This window comes from Mustelus asterias, chromosome 22, assembly GCF_964213995.1.
Source record: "Mustelus asterias chromosome 22, sMusAst1.hap1.1, whole genome shotgun sequence".
NCBI classification, from domain to species: Eukaryota; Metazoa; Chordata; class Chondrichthyes; order Carcharhiniformes; family Triakidae; genus Mustelus; species Mustelus asterias.
Window position 1 is genome coordinate 64,672,652 of NC_135822.1, and position 17,474 is coordinate 64,690,125.

The 17,474-nt window shown below is 44.9% G+C and overlaps 1 protein-coding gene and 1 non-coding gene across 2 annotated transcripts; both read left to right on the forward strand.

Moving 5' to 3' along the window:
- Positions 1–792: 792 nt before the first annotated feature.
- LOC144510143 (transmembrane emp24 domain-containing protein 4-like) lies at positions 793–16,188 on the forward strand. The gene is made up of 5 exons (XM_078239520.1): positions 793–1,021; positions 5,111–5,211; positions 9,148–9,273; positions 12,540–12,686; positions 14,157–16,188. The coding sequence occupies exons 1-5, from the start codon at positions 883–885 to the stop codon at positions 14,304–14,306; spliced, it is 663 nt and encodes a 220-aa protein (XP_078095646.1). The 5' UTR covers positions 793–882; the 3' UTR covers positions 14,307–16,188.
- LOC144510302 (U2 spliceosomal RNA) lies at positions 1,397–1,592 on the forward strand. Its single transcript, XR_013500609.1, has one exon. It is a non-coding gene; the product is annotated as a U2 spliceosomal RNA (small nuclear RNA).
- Positions 16,189–17,474: the final 1,286 nt, after the last annotated feature.

A 17,474-nucleotide genomic window follows, 5' to 3' on the forward strand; every position in this document is an offset into this window, starting at 1 on the left:
AAAAGTGCTCCACTGAGATATAAACATTTTTAATATCCTCAAATGTTTGTTCTGCCAGGTGGATGCTTTTATTGAACTCAAACGTCTGCCCTGCACATTTCGAAGAACAGCAAGTGTGTTATTCCCAGTCCCACTGTCATTATTTATGCCCCAATGTCACTGAAACTTTGATTACTATTGCACTGCTGTTTGTGGGAGTTTGCTATGCGTAATTTGGCTGCCATGTTTCCCACATGCTGTGCCTACACTTCATAAGTATTTCATCAATGGCTGAGCATTTTACGAAGTTATGAGATTATTTATTAGTGTCGGAAGTAGGCTTACATTAAGACTACAATTAAGTTACTGTGAAAATTGTGAAGGGAGCAGTAGAAATACACGTCTTTATATAGCAATCAAGGTATTTTAGCCAGAATCTGAAGAAATAAAATTTAAGAGCCCTCCAGAGTAATATTATCTGAGTTGTGACTAATGGATAAGGAGGCTATTCGAGGAAACTGGAAGAAAAACATTGTCAATGTCCCAATATTTTTCTTTGTGTTCTATTGATTTCAAGAATTAGATATTGCTCTTGGGGCTCAAGGAATATGGGAGCGAAAGTGGGACCAGGATATTGAATTTGATCATTAGCCACGATTATAATGAATAGCAGAGCAGGTTCAAAGAGCTGAATACCCTCCTGCTTCTATTTTCTCCGTATGCACTCGCAACCCGCATGCGCCGTTTGGTCTGAGACGGCTTGCGCAGTCTCGGCACACTGACTGCGAAATGCGCATGCGTGCTGCTCTCCTTGCCGTGGCTGGATGACGCAAAGCAAACGCGCGCTTGTGTCCTGGTTCCGGGACGCAGGCGCACTGGCGGCCACTTGGAGCGGCGGTCGGGATGCGCTGGTGTGGTGCTGCCTTCTGGGTGGCGTGGCTGGGCGTCCAGCTCGGCCTGTCGCGCGGAATCTACTTCCACATCGGGGAGACGGAGAAGAAATGCTTCATCGAAGAGATCCCTGACGAGACCATGGTGATCGGTGAGCTCGCGCGGCTCGAGAGGCGCCGGGTGCGCAACGTCATCAGCCGGGGCAAGAACCCCTTCAGGACAGGCTGGAAACCCTGTGGGAGCGACAGCGCCCCCCACTTGTTGGCAGCGGATATTACTGCACCTGCTGGCTGGACCAGGCCACAGTGCCCCCCACCAGATGTCAGTGGGCTGTGTTACTCCCAACTGGCTGGCACTGAGCATCCTGCTGGCACTGTGGCTTCCTAATTCATTGGAGTGACTGGCACTGATTGTCAATGTCCAGCACCGGCACATGTCAGCATGTCATTCTGGATTGAATGCCCTACATTGCTTGGACTTGGTCAGCACGCTCTTCTGTGGCTGATGTTGAGTAAATGGTCTCATGATCGCTTCTCGGCCTTTTGGCTAAGATCAAGTGTAGCATGGAGAGGATGCTGCACTTGGTTGAGGTCATTAGGTTACGCTGAGGCTTCATATGTTTCATATGAAGCAATTTTTTAAAGCGGCATCTCGGCCTTTTGGCTAAGATGCAAATGAGCCCAAGTCTTGGAGGAGGAACCTCCCCCTTCTCCAATCAGCTTGACTCATGTAGATCAGGCCCAGGACAGGGTGGTTTAGTCGCTCACCCTGTCTTGTCAGCCTGGATCGGAAATGTCTCAACTTGTTGAGACTCTGAATTGGATTTGATTTGATTGAATTGGAAAAGTATTTAAAAAAAATGGTCTCATGATCTGACACCTGTCTGGTACCAAGGCAGTGTACTTCAAGGTCGAAACAACCCATACCATTTGATACCTAACTCAGCACATCCCCTGTGGGCTAGCATTGGGAGGAGAGTGTCTGCTTGGCATTTGGGAGAATTGAAAACTCTCGTACACGAGCTGGGAGCAGGAGAAAACTGTGTGGTTCATTGAGCCTGCTCGGCCATTCAGTACGATCGTGGCTGATCTTGGGCTTCAACTCCACTTTCCTACTTGTTCCCCAAACCCTTTGATTCCCTGAGAGACCAAAAATCTATCCCAGCCTTAAATGTGTTCAACAATGAGAAATCCGGAAGCCGAAAGGATTCCAAAGATTTACAATCCTCAGACTGAAGAAATTTCTCCTTATCACAGTGCAAAATGCTCATCCCCTTATCCTGCCAACTTCCCCAGCCAATAGAAAAAGTCTCAGTATCTGCCCTATGACATAAATGTTAACATTTATCACTTAGTTATGTTTTGAAATGTCCCTTTAACCTAAAGTAAAAGAGCGAATCCCAGATAAATGCCTCAGATCGGAGAGATACCCATGTGATCAGATTGCCATGGTGTGAGAGATACTGAAACAGAAATCCATTGAGGTGAGGGTTGCAGTTTTAACACATTTTCAAAAAGCACTCGATCTGTGAGCTGAGTGAAGTGGACAGGAGAAAGCTTTTCACAGTTCAAAACCTGACATCCAGATTTATAAATCCCACCTAAATTGATATACATTGGAATTGCAATAGAGGCATTGTGTGACAATCACCAAGTTCAGACTTTACTGTCTGATGCAGTGAATGTGAGGAATGTGCAGCCACTGCCTTTGGCTGTCTGTTAAAAACGGTAACTTCAGCAAACAGCAGATATTTTTGTGCAGTTTGAACAGTGTGAATTTTTAATTTTGTCATTAAGCACGTGAGCTTCACATCTCATCCATAATTGGCCTTTTCCATCTGATCATTTTGTTTATTAAAAGGTTCATACGGCATTAATTGTTGCAACAAGTAATATTCCAGTAAATTAGAAAAAAAGAAGAGGACCACAGGATATCCTATCCTCCTCCTCCACAGGCATTTCATTGACACCTTTGATACAAATTCATGTCGTTTCAATGTTTAGCCCAGTCACTCGATTTTCTTTTGCAATTTCTGGTCAATTCTAATGGAATATATGAAGTCCACGTCTTGCACATGACATACTTTTCTGCCACGGGTTATTGTAAGCAAATTTAGCCCAAGGAAACTTCTTCAAGCTCATTGGCACAAGTGCATAATTTTGTGCCAATCTGTTTGAACATTGATATCCATGTGTTACAGCCACGAGCGTTACAAGGGTTTCAGACACCTGTTTTTATTTGAAAATGCCTTGTATTTGCAAACACAATACAGAGTGAACATACTTCACTGTTCATTTACTGAGCAAATAGCTCGCACCATTCAGTCATCAATGCACTCAAACAATAACCAATTCAGAGTGGTTGCCAGTTATCTAAATTCCATAAATAAATAGAAAGAACACAGTCTTCTATTTGTAAGAAAACTGATCTTTGCTTACACATGATGCATTGATTTGATTTATTATTGTCACATGTGAAAAGTTTTTTTGTGCACGATACAGACAACATACCATTCATGGAGTACATAAGGGAAGGAGAGGGTGCAGAATTTAGTGTTACAGTCAAAGCTCGGGTGCAGAGAAAGATCAGCTTAAAAATGGTAGGTCCATTCAAAAGTCTGATGGCAGCAGGGAAGAAGCTGTTCTTGAGTTGTATCGAGTTAGTTGTTCAGTGAGTTGCATGGCCAGTGAATACTGGTGATGTTGGCTGAGGGATGAATATTTGCCACATGTTCCTCTTCATATCTTTTACAGCCACTGCAATGGGCCTAGTCTTTGTAAGACCACACAGAAATCTTTAATACTGCACTGAAGTGTTTGCTGGATTTACATACTCAGGTGCTGCAGTTTTTTCATTCACATGTCTGCGTCCCTATGGCAAGAGCAACTTGTACTGCTCCATCCTCAATTGCACTTGAGAGGGTGCTGGTGGTGAGGTTTTTATTTGTTTTGGTTGAGGTACCTCCACAGGGGTCTGACATCAGGAGTTGCAGGACTGTAACCCAGTGAAGATGAGAGAATAGCGATATATTTCCAATTCAGAATGGTGTGTCACTCGGAGGGAAGCTTGGAGGTGGCGGTGTTCTCATGTGCCTGCTGCCTTCATCCTTCAAAGTGGTGGAGGTTGTGGGTTTGAGAGGCTGTTGAAGGTGAGTTGCTGCAGTGCACCTCGAAGATGATCGAAATGGTAACCAAGTTGTACTATTGCTGCAGAGGGTTAATGTTTAAGGTGATGGATGGAGTGCGATGAATTGTGTGTTGAATCTGTACATTTCTGACCTGTGAGAATATGACAACTGACTTAAGCAGTGGGTGATCATTTAAATACAGGAAAATATTAGCAGGAAAGGGCTCTGGTCTACAATCACACCATAATGGTTCTTTTCAATATAAATACCAGCCAATATGAATACCAGCTTTATGACAGTAATACCCAACTTATTATCCACATCAGCAATTTGCAGAGATGTATAACAGAAGCCAATTCATGGCTGATTAATAATCTATTTATATATTTAATGCAGACAAGTAACGAGTCCACCCTGTATCACATGCCAGTGGCTGAATGTTTTGCAGTTATGGATTATTAAACATTGTGTAAAAACATAATTGTAATCCTAAATTGTAATCGCTGCTCCTATTCATCCCATGTGCCCAGCCCTTCATGGGCAAGTATCTCTTTAACAGTCTCCTGGAACCAGTGAAAGTAATTTGTGGGGCAGACAACTAGGCACCATAACTAAAACTTAGTTACTAATAAATCCAATTAGGAATGCAGGAGAAACTTTATCACCTAGAAAGTGGTTAGAACCAAATGTGCTACCAAAAAGAATGATGTGGAGATGCCGGCGTTGGACTGGGGTAAACACAGTAAGAAGTTTAACAACACCAGGTTAAAGTCCTGTTGGACTTTAACCTGGTGGACTTTAACCTGGTGTTGTTAAACCTGTTGGACTTTAACCTGGTGTTGTTAAACTTCTTACCAAAAAGAATGACAGAGGCAAATAGCATAGATGGGATCCAGAGGGGATTTTCACAACAACTTAATTGCAGTGTTGGTGTGAGCCTACTTGTGACAATAATAAATAAACTTAAAGTGGGAGAGAAAGGAATAGGAGGTAATGCTGAGGGGTGAAATGAAGCAGTATACGTAACATCAACACTGGTATGAACTGTTTTGCTAAAATTCCTGTTTCTGTGCTGAATGTTCTTTGTTATTCCTTTTCAAATGTTTAATCCAGGTAATTACCGGACTCAGCTGTGGGATAAGCAGTCGGAATCTTTTCTGCCCTCAACTCCAGGATTGGGAATGCATGTGGAAGTGCGGGATCCGGACTCTAAGGTAGGGTGCAAGCTGCAGTTAGAGTGTGTATATCAGAGGTTGGAAAATAATTTGGTTAAACCGTAGAACTGTCCTTGTTGGAGGAAATCTGTTCAAATGATGTGCAGAATGTACTTTGTTTAAAGTTTTAAAGTTTATTTATTAGTCACAAGTAGGCTTACATTAACACTGCAATGAAGTTACTGTGAAAATCCCCAAGTTGCCACACTCCAGCGCCTGTTCGGGTAACACTGAGGGAGAATTTAGCATAGCCAGTGCACCTAACCAGCACGTCTTTTGGACTGTGGGAGGAAACCGGAGCACCCATGGGGAGAACATGCAGACTTCACACAGACAGTGACCCAAGCCGGGAATCGAACCCGGGTCCCTGGCACTGTGAGGCAGCAGTGCCAACCACTGTGCCACCATGCCATCCACTTTGGTCAACGGTTGCATGGTATTTACCTCGGCTATGTCCAGTTGTTCACGACATAAAATGACATATTGTCGTGTGACAGGAAGTTGAAGTGTTAAGATGTCATTTACTGGTCGTGGAACTTCAATAGGAAATTGTCTTTCTCCTCTCCGATGGACTCCAGTGCAGGAGCACAGACTCCTGTGTTAGAGATGTAAGTGTCGACTTCCTTACAATTGAAGTTTCACAACACCAGGTTAAAGTCCAACAGGTTTATTTGGAATCACGAGCTTTCGGAGCGCTGCTCCTTCATCAGGTGAGTGGAGGTTAGTTCACAAACACAGCATATATAGGCAAAGTCACAATTGCATGATAACTACAGATTAGAATGTGAAGAATGGTTGGAATGCGAGTCTGTACAGGTACAGACAGTTCTCGTGGAGAGAGGGATAATCACAGGTTGAAGAGGTCTCAAGCCAGGACAGTTCGTGAAATTTTGCAAGCCCAGGCAAGTCGTGGGGATTATAGATAGTGTGACATGAACCCAAGATCCCGGTTGAGGCCGTCCTCATGTGTGCAGAACTTGGCTATCAGTTTCTGCTCGGTGATTCTGCGTTGTCATGTGTCTTGAAGGCCGCCTTGGAGAACGCTTACCCGAAGATCAGAGGCTGAATGCCCTTCAACGGATGAACGGTCACCGAGCAACAGTCGCCAGCAGGAGAGTTCCCTTCCTGTCGGGGAACACTTCGGCAGTTGAGGGTATTCAGCCTCCGATCTTAGGGTAATCATTCTCCAAGGCAGCCTCAAGACACACGCAATGCAGAATCGCCGAGCAGAAACTGATAGCCAAGTTCCACACGCATTAGGATGGCCTCAACCGGGATCTTGGGTTCATGTCACACTATCTGTAACCCCCACCATACTGCCTGGGTTTGCAAAATCCTACTAACTGTCCTGGTTTGAGACAATTCACACCTCTTTAACCTGTGATTATCCCTCTCTCCACGAGAACTGTCTGTACCTGTAAAGGTTCGATTACCTTTAAAGACTCGCATTCCAATCATTCTTCACATTCTAATCTGTAATTATTTTGCAATTGTGTCTTTGCCCATATATGCCATGTTTGTGAGCTAACCTCCACTCACCTGAAAAAGGAGCAGCGCTCCGAAAGCTCGTGATTCCAAATAAACCTGTTGGACTTTAACCTGGTGTTGTGAGACTTATTACTGTGCCCACCCCAGTCCAACGCCGACATCTTCACATCATTCCTGTAGTTAAGCTGTTAGGGTAATTCGATATCAGTCACCTGACAAAACAGTCCACTGCATCCTGTCTTAAATATTGTACTGGGCACAGTTGATTGTGTGATCTTGCCAATCTATAATTGGTTTCAGATCTTAAACTAAAGAATGAGGACTTGAAAATGCTTTACATGGTTGTTGAGTTTATGACTCCCATTGCAAAGCTTCTTGTGTGATCATTCCTACATTACTGAATTAACTTTCAATATGGAGCTACATTGCTAGGCGTTGCTGAAGAGATATCCTAGTTAGAAATTGTTCGCAAAAAGGATCAGATTAATTCAAAATAATTGGAACAGCACCACAAAGGGCTAAAATGATGCTGATGAGCATGACAGGACTACTCAATTCCTGACCTCACTCCAACCTTGGTTCAAGCATAGACAAAAAAGCGGACTTTAAGAAGTGAGAGTGACTGCCCTGGACAGCAAGAAGGTGGTTGTTGTTGGAGGCCCACCAACTCTGCCCAGTTTGTGGCTGCAGAATAGTTTCCAAACTCCAACCATCTTCAGTTGCTCAATGGTCTTCCCTCCATCATCAGGCCAGAAATGGGAATGCTCGCTGTTGATTGCTCAATGTTCAGCACCATTTGTGACTCCACGGGTACTGAAACAGTCTGTGTACATAGGCAGCAAGAACTGGGCAACGTTCAGACTTGGGCTGAAAAGTGACAAGTAACTTTCATGCCACACAAATGCCAAGCAATGACTATCTCCAACTGAAAAGAATCTGACCATTGCCTCTTAACAGTCACTTACATTACCGTCACTGAATTCCCCACTATCAGCATCCTGGGGTTTATCATTGACCAGAAACGTAACTGGACCAGCCATATAAATACTGTGGCAACAAGAGCCAGTCAGAGGCTGAGAAATCTGCAGCGAGTAACTCAGCTCCTGACTCCCCCAAAGCCTGTCCATCAGCTACAAGGCACAAGTCAGGAGTGTGATGGAATACTCTCCACCTGCCTTGATGATTACAGCCCCAACAACACTCAAGTAGCTCAACACCATCCAGGACAAAGCACCCTGATTGATGGGCACATCATCCACCACTTTAAACATTTACGCCCTCCTCCACGATGCAGCAGATTGTACCATGTACAAGATGTACCACAGCAATCTCCTTCGACAGATGCTTCCAAACCCACAATCTCTACCACCTAAGGACTGGGTAGCAGACGCATAGAATCCCTACCGCGCAGAGGGAGGCCATTCGGCCCATCAAGCCTGCACAGAGAACAATTCCACCCAGGCCTTAGCCCGTATTTATCCAGAGTAATAGAGGTCTACAGCATGGAAACAGGCCCAACTTGTCCATGCTGCCCCTTTTTTTTTAACCACTAAGCTTGTCCCAATTGCCCGCAATTGGCCCATATCCCTCTATACCCTGCTAATCCTCCTGACACTAAGGGGCAACTTACCATGGCAAATCCACCTAACCTCCACATCTTTGGAATGTGGGAGAAAACCGGAGCACCCGGAAGAAACCCACACAGACACGGGGAGAATATGTCAGTCACCCAAGCCTGCAATTGAACCCGAGTCCCTGGCGCAATGAGGCAGCAGTGCTAAGCATAGTGCCACTGTGCCACCCATGGGACCATCACGACCTCTAAGTTCCCCTCCAAGCCACACATGATCCTGATTTGGAAGTTTTTCACCATTTCTTTCCTGTTGGGTCAAGCTACTAATGGCACTGTGGGTGCAGCAGTTAAAGCTGACTCGCCATCATCTCCTCAAGGGCAATTAGGGATAGGCTGCAAATGTTGATCATGTCAGCGATGCCTGTATTCAATGAAAGAATAAAAATAAATTGCAGATCAGGGACTTGTGCTCTGAGCTGACTGATCTCTGATGAGACGGCAGTGGGAGGATTGCGAGTGGCCTCAATGCACTTGCTTTCGAGTAAGGAAAGCCAGTCAAGGATCTGACCTCTTTCCAAGGACCTGTGGTGGAAAGTGCCTGTGAGCAGATGAGGTAGGGTGTCACAGAAATTAGCCTCCTATGTTTACAACCACACCCAAGAAAGCGTCAGTCTCTTTAGAGAAGCAGAATGAGACTTGAATGTGCTCAAGGTGTGGAAATTTATTCTCAGGTTTAAAAACACAAGAGCACCTGAGTTCATATCTCTTCTCATCGACGGCTGCTTACTCAATTATGTTTTGCGTCAGACAGAATTGGGACTTTAAGTGTGTTTTTACTTCTCCACTGTAGACTGGCTGTCCTTTTTTTCCCCCAGATTATCCTCTCCAGACAGTACGGCTCGGAGGGACGATTTACCTTCACGTCACACACTCCGGGTGAGCATCAGATCTGCCTGCACTCCAACTCCACAAAGATGGTTCTGTTTGCAGCTGGAAAGCTGGTAAGGGTTGGGCATTGGATATATTGGTGCAATTTACCTGCAGGGCGCTCCATCTAAAAATAATTCAGCTGCTGGTGGTGTTTGTGCTGTGCTGCATTTATCTCAATGTGAAACTGAAGATGTTGCGTTATACTGAACGGAATGTGTGGCATATGTTTAGCTACAGAACCAATTTAACATTTGCAGTCCTGTTCTCATGCTGTGTTCCTCCTTGAGGCTGCAATGATTCTTAAGTTCATGTTTTTCTGCTGCTTTGCATTTTGTTTTTTTCCCTCGACCCACTTGAAACGTTCACCACCATGTCCTTTACATAAAGTCTGTAGGAGCACCTATATATATGTACATAGTAATATGTTCAGTATAGAAACCCTACAGTACAGAAAGAGGCCATTCGGCCCATCGAGTCTGCACCGACCACAATCCCACCCAGGCCCTACCCCCATATCCCTACATATTTTACCCACTAATCCCTCTAATCTACGCATCCCAGGACACTAAGGGGCAATTTTAGCATGGCCAATCAACCTAACCCGCACATCTTTGGACTGTGGGAGGAAACCGGAGCACCCGGAGGAAACCCATGCAGACACGAGGAGAATGTGCAAACTCCACACAGACAGTGACCCAAGCCGGGAATCGAACCCAGGTCCCTGGAGCTGTGAAGCAGCAGTGCTAACCACTGTGCTACCGTGCCGCATACAGTGCAGTATGTGTACTGATAGAATGTTTTACATAAACCTCACTAAAGCAGTGTTTTTCAAAGTGGGAGTCGCGATTCACGGGGAGGCTCAATGTCAAAAAATGATCCCCAAAAATGTCCTCACCTTTTTTAGCCCATTTTCTCTCTGGGCAAATTCTCACAGCAGTACAGTGTATGACCACATGAGGCAAGAATAAACAGGTCAGCGCACCCTCTATGTACACTTGGTACCAAGTATCCTATACATCTGTGCACTTGGCAGCAATTTTCTTCCCCTTTCTAGTAAGCCGATTGTAGACATGGATCAGTTTGTTACGCGAAAGAGTGGGCCAGAGACGAATAGTAAGTGAACACGGCTTGGGTCACGAGGGAAGGACATTTGGTAAAAGTAGGTCGCCGGGAAAAATGGTTTGAAAAACACTGCTACAAAGGCCATCCAAATTTGGGCACTGTTATGAACACTGTTCAGCTCATTGAGTGTGGGAACAGAACTGATATCAGGATTTACATGCTCTCTCAACACTTATAAACAGCAAGCTCCAAGCTTTTTACAAAGTATTTTCAGCATACATGCATATTTTGAAGTTCTGTTTTGATTCTTGCAGTTTTCTTCCTTTATAAAACTTGATGTCTGTTCGTCGATGCTCTCATTTTTCCAAGGGAGGCTCCAGATCCTTCAATACTTTGGCAACCCATGTCTCACTGCTCTGCACCGGGTGGTGTGGCACTGAGGCATAGAGACAGGAATGAACCAATCTCTGGTTTGTCTGTCTGAGCACTAAACCAGTGATTTCAACCAGGGCTGTTAGTGTCAGATGGCGCTCACTGGGGAACAGACTCAAACAAAGCGCAGGTTTCGAGTCTCACCAAGAGTTTGAGCACAAAAGTCAGGACTGACACCTACGTACAATGCTGAGGGCAAGTGCACTGTTGGAAGTGCTGTCTTTCAGATGAGACATCTGCCTGCTTGGAAGGATGTAACAGATCCATGCAGAGCAATATTTTGAAACAAAGCAGGGGAGTTATCCCTGGAGTCAATCCTTTTGACCAAACAAATAAACTAAATCAAATTAACGGAGGGACAAATTAAAAGGAAAAGCCCCCAAAAAGAAGGAAACTGCCCGAAACAGAAAAACACAAAGCAGAAAGGAAACTTAAAACATCAAACTAAAATGTGATTAAAGGGGTTGATAATACACCCCAGCTCCTGCAGTGCCCAACCAGCATGGAGGCCTCGACAGTGCCCTTGGACACCACATGCTCTCTCTCCAGGAACACCTGGCCGCGAATGTAGCCACAGTAGAGGGACAGGCAGTTGGGCCAGACAACCCCCTCGGTTGCCCGCTGTCTGGACCTGTTTATGGCAATTTAGCCAGGCCTAGGAGCAGGTTCATGAGGAGGTCCTCCGCCTTCACTTACCCCCCTCCGCACCAGGTGCCTGTAGATCAGGAGCGTGGGACTGAAGTGCAAACAAAACATCAATAAGAGGTTTTTGAGGTAACTTAAAAGGGAGTGCAGTCTATAACATTCAACATAGACATGGTCCATGGACTCCGCAAGATCGCAAAAAGGGCAGGTTTCTTGGGAGCCCGTGAACCGGTGCAACCTACGATTGTACGGCACTCCTGCATGCGCTATCCTCCATTCCAGGTCCCAGATAGTGGGGGAGGATCCCTTCGTAGAGGAACCTCCAATAGGGAAATCCCTGGCATCTTGGCCAATATTTCTCCCTCAATTAATATCACAAAGAACATGAACTGGTCCTTATCACCTTGTGGCAATTGGGTGAGTGTATATTGGCTACCATGCTTCCTTCATTTCAACAGTGCCGACACAAAAAGTATTTTAGTGGCTGTAAATCACTTTAAAATGTCTGGTGATTGTGAAAATGAGTAAATCTACCACTGCAAGGCTTTTTTGAAATGTCACAATTGCCACAGGTTAGGGAGAAGAATTTTCTGCTCCCCCTCACAAGATGTCACTGGACAAGTAATCCAGAGGCCAAATCCCACCGCAGCAGCTGGAGAAGTTAATTCCAGTTAATTAAATACATTTGGAATAAAAAGCTGGTGTCAGTGATGGTGGCCGTGAAACCCATCTGATTGACCACAGGGAATGAAATCTGCTCTCATTACCTGGTCTGGTTTAGCTTTGACTTCATAGCCATGGCAATGTGGTTGACTCTTTCACACCCATGAAATAACCAAGCAAGCCACTCAGCTCGGCATCAGGTGAAGCTGAGCAGTGAGTGTAGGCCTTCCTGACAGCACCCACTTCTGTGAATGAGTAAAAGGAAACAGTGCATTCGTGAAGACAGGAATGGGCTCTAATGTGATACTTCCATGGTTGAATACCTTGCAAACACTGCATTGGCTGGCCTCATATTTGGCAATTGACACTTGAGACATCAGTGAATGTGCTAATACGCATGTATTGGTACCTCATTATTGAGCGAGTGTCTTCAGGTGTAACATTATTCATGTGTAACATTAACTATAAATCTCCAGTGAACTATTTCCTTTCTCTCCAAACCACCTCCCTCTCTCTCTCTCTCTCTCTGGTTTAGCGAGTGCACCTTGACATTCAAGTGGGAGAACATGCCAACAACTACCCAGAAATCGCTGCAAAGGATAAGCTGACAGAACTGCAGCTGCGAGTGAGGCAGCTGCTGGACCAAGTTGAACAGATTCAAAAAGAGCAGAACTACCAGAGGGTGAGTGAGCAGAAAGTGGTGCCCCAGAATCTGGAGCTGCAACATCTCCTTTGGGAATACACAGGGATAATTTTCAGGAATAGACTAGTGTGAAACCGAAAGTCCAACAATGCTGGGTGATAACACGCCGGTTGCATCTGGTAATGTGCTGCGGCAGGACTGAGAGACAGGGATCTCGAGCCAGCTTAGCAGCCTTTGGCACACAACAACTGAGAATCATTGAATTTAGTTCAGAAGCGGACTGCAGATGGAAACGTGTATTGAGGCAGCTTTTCAGCCTTTATTAAATGTGACGCTCATGCTGAGATTAATTGAGCATTTTCAACACAACTTCTAACTGCTGCGGGGTGCCTTGATGAGTTCTTTCACAACACATTTGATGTGTAGTATTGTAACCGGATCTAAACACCATTACAGTTCCTGTTTTTGTCTGATAATTCCACCAAACTTAAAAGTTCTTTGCATGCAGCGTTTCCACATTCAGTGCAACAATATGCATTCCACTTTGTCGGGATTGTTGTGAACATCTCGGTCTGAATTATTGCGGCTACCAGTTATTTTTCAGGTTGCTAATATGTTCAGGATTTTTAAACTCATAGTTGAAAGTTTATTTATTCGTGTCATAAGTAGGCTTACATTAACACCGCAATGAAGCTACTGGCACCTGTTCGGGTACACTGAGGGTGAATTTAGCATGGCCAATGCACCTAACCAGCACACCTTTCAGACTGTGGGAGGAAACCGGAGCACCCGGAGGAAACCCACGCAGACACAGGGAGAAAATACAGACTCCGCACAGACAGTGACCCAAGCCGGGAATCAAACCCGGGTCCCTGGCGCTGTGAGGCAGCAGTGCCAATCACTACAACCGTGCCGTTCATATGAATGGCTAGCCATTGTGCTTCCCAGGGTAAGCACTGACTGCTGTGGAGACCTGGGTTCCGTAAGCAATGGCAGCCTCCAGTATCTCGCCCAGCTGGCCATCCTGCAAGTGTGAGCCCAAACGTATCTGTCAGCAAGCATCCATCATAATCTTCTTTCAAACTGACAGACCCTCTGCAGTGGTCTAATTGGATTGCATTCAAGAATGGGAATCTTGACAGATTGTCTTCCTTCCTGGCCCAGCGATGCAGAGACTTGTTGTAGTCCCCAACATATAGAAACACTTACGTCGAATTTAAAGTTTATTTAGTGGTCACAAGTAGATTTACATTTACTGTGAAAATACAAGGAACTGTGCTATTCGGCCCAGCCAGAGTATTTTCTCTCCACTGCTACTATTATGTTACCTGCTGCCCCCATTAAGATCAGCCAATTCAGCACAGACTAGCAGTTGAATGTGAGACAAGCACTCAATGACCTTGAGCCTCCTGGGTGCCTGCTTTTGCTTGTCTAATTGTTTGCACTTGTGCAGTGAAAGTTTGTGGCTGATTTTAATTTCTTCGGTCTTGTTTTCATTGCTTCATACAGTTTAGGGAAGAGCGATTTCGTCAGACGAGCGAAAGCACAAACCAACGCGTCCTGTGGTGGTCGATCGCACAGACAATTATCCTGATCCTAACCGGAATCTGGCAAATGAAGCATCTGAAGAGCTTCTTCGAGGCTAAGAAACTGGTGTAAATGTCTGTCACCTGCCGTCATTGCTAGCACATGGCAATGAGAAGTCAACCCTTCATGCTCACTGACTCGCTATTTAATATGACTTTGTACATGTGATACTTGAAGCTCTTCTAGAAATTGATGGGAGCGATGTTTGGTTACATATCTTATAATAACGGTTGGGTGAGTGAGACTGTCGTGAAACAGTTAGTGCAGGGATCCCTGGTATATCTGCAAAAAAAGAAGTTGCTTCATAGTTAACCTGCGATTGTTGGTTGAAGGTGGAAGGTTATTCCTAAAGAGAATTTTATTCCCTGATAATCATGTATTTCAGATCCGTGAAAATTCACAGCAAGTCTGCCTGTCAGATGTGACGATCTCAGAGTCCTTTGTGTTTTATTTTATCAAGTTTCAGAAAACTGCCTAATTAGGGTGGCTCAAAAATGCAGCATCACTGGCATCATGTTTCAGAGTCCTGAGTTATTCAGATTTTTGACCAGACCATCCTCCTTTCTTCCTTCACTCCAACAGTCAGAACCCAGATAATATTACTCCCTCCAGCTCTTAAATTTTATTTCTTAGGATTCTGGCTAAATTCTCATAATTTCTTGAAAACAAAACAAGAAGCGCAAACATGTCTTCATCTTATTTTAAGCAAATTGATGAAACAGTTTTGAAGGAAGCACTTTATAGATGCCACTTTGTAAAAGGAAAGCTTTGAACCTGGATTTATTTACTCAATAGGAGAACCGTAATCCCCCTCTGCTGATGATTCCTTGTCTCTACATCTGAGAAGAATTGCATGGTGAATGTTTGGGATCGGTGATCGGCTTTGCTTGCTTTGGAAGCTGTTAGCTTTGTGTGTTTTACCGAATGGTGAAGGAAATGGGAAGTAATCCATAATCTGGTGCATCTTCTCACACCTGTGAGTGACCTTTCTTCTGTTGTCCGAAGGGCCTGTTTAATTTATTTGAGGATTCAAAAGGAAAATTTAATGAGTTTGATTTTAAACTTCTGTGCAAGTGGTGCGCGAATGTGTGTGCGTGTACGTGCAGCGAATGGTTAACCACCCAGATGATCTTAGCCAGAATCCCAGGAGAGTCCCAAAAGTCTCATGCCTGCACCAGATAGGAGCACGAAGTGGTTGTCTGGCAGGAGGTTTCCTTCTTGTACCCAGAGGGTCCCTGAAAGAAACAGGAACTTTTGTGCGCCTCTTCTGTCCTGACTCTTCTTCTCACTTGACCTTGCCACAGCTTCCTTCACCCAGACTTTGGGTTGAAGTCGCTACCAGACCCCGTTGCATCACTGATCTGTCCATTCAAAGAAGATGGTTCTGTGGCTTTCTGGTGGGTGTTCAGGCCACAGGATAGGCCATGGGATCTGTGCACATAAGTCGCACTGGCCAATTTTATCTGCTCACTGGTTCGGTTTCCACCGGGCAAGCAGCATTTAAAATTGCCCCTTCGCTGTTGTCTTATTGCTATCATGAGTTCGACCCTGTGATTTGACTTGATTTGTGAATAGCATACATCAGCTATTTCAGTAAATAGTGCAGTTTGCCAAGAACTCCTTCCCAACACTTGCCCTGTGCTGTCGCCTGTCTTGTTGCAGATTGTATTATATGGATCTCTGATTTTGCTGTTCTGTGATGCACTGTGTTAAGAACCTGTGGTGTTAAATGTGATGGTCAGTGCATGGACAGAGGAAGCTGCTGCACTGGAAATGCATTTGGGTGTCTTGTACCCTGAGAACTTGCTGCTAGTTTTAGTCAGCCTTGGTTTGTCCCATCCTGTTGTTCCCACACACTATATGGCCCTTTTGGCAGAATTTGTTACATCATTGGAACAGGGAAAGTTATCCAAATTTTAAATAAATTTCTTAAACAATATTGTTTTAAAACATACGCCTGTGTGACATTCCTTGACTGTGATTAATCATACCAAGGACAAAATTACAAGCCTCAAAATTACTGTGGTAGATATTAACAGAAATGTTATGCAGTCATGCATTTTTTTGATCTGCAATTTTACTGAAGGTGCTAATCTGTTGCAGGAATATCTATAAACACATTATGTGGTCATCCGCTCATATCACCAACAAACAGTGTGTTCAAGGTTCGTAAGAGAAGTCAGGACTGAGAAAAAGCCATTTTAATATTATAAGAAAAGAACAAAGAAAATTACAGCACAGGAACAGGCCCTTCGGCCCTCCAAGCCTGCACCGACCATGCTGCCTGACTTAACTAAAACCCCCTACACTTTCGGGGACCATATCCCTCTATTCCCATCTCATTCATGTACTTGTCAAGATCCCCTTAAAAGTCACTACCGTATCCGCTTCCACTACCTCCCCCAACGAGTTCCAGGTACCCACCACTCTGTGTAAAAAATCTGCCTTGTACATCTCTTTTAAAACTTGCCCCTCGCACCTTAAACCTATGCCCCCTAGTAATTGACTCTTCCACCCTGGGAAAAAGCTCCTGACTATCCAGTTTCATAGTTTGATTTTACTTTGGCACAGTGGTTAGCACTGCTGCCTCACAGCACCAGGAACCTGGGTTCGATTCCAGCCTCGGGTCATTGTGTGGAGTTTGCACGTTCTCCCCGTGTTTGTGTGGGTTTCCTCTGGGTGCTCCGGTTTCCTCCCACAGTCCGAAGATGTGCAGGTTAGGTTGATTGGCGGGGTAAATACGTGGGGTTGCGTGGTAAGCTTGGGTAAGAGTCTTTACAGCCTCGATAGGCCAAATGGTCTCCCTCTGCACTGCAGGGATTTTATTCCATGATTTAAAGGTGGAAAGGTTGCTTGTAAATTGTGCCCTTGCACATTGGGAATCTGGATTCATCTCAGGAGATGAAGGTTTCCTCTCTTGGGGGCAAGAGACAGGTGCAGTTCAATGCAGCACAAGTCCAGAGAGGGTTTCTCGGGGTCCCCAGCTGATACTTTGCTCACGGTTTCTCCTAACACCATCGGTCTGGATGTTCTCAGCTGTTTCCGACTGCTGTTTGACAGCCATCACACTCCAGCCAATACCAGTCATGTGACACACCTGACCTTTCACTCTTTGATGTGTTGGCAATTCATTTCCAAACTTAATTCAAACTAAACTTTTCCCATGTCTGCGTGGGTTTCCTCCGGGTGCTCTGGTTTCCACTCGCAGTCAGAAAGACGTGCTGGTTAGGTGCATTGGCC

Excerpts from the sequence above, each read along its gene's own strand:
- LOC144510143 (XM_078239520.1), top strand. The coding sequence starts at position 883 with ATGCGCTGGTGTGGTGCTGCCTTCTGGGTGGCGTGGCTGGGCGTCCAG. Across the intron at positions 1,022-5,110 it reads TGACGAGACCATGGTGATCG|GTAATTACCGGACTCAGCTG; the intron begins GTGAGCTCGCGC and ends TGTTTAATCCAG. Across the intron at positions 12,687-14,156 it reads AAGAGCAGAACTACCAGAGG|TTTAGGGAAGAGCGATTTCG; the intron begins GTGAGTGAGCAG and ends TGCTTCATACAG.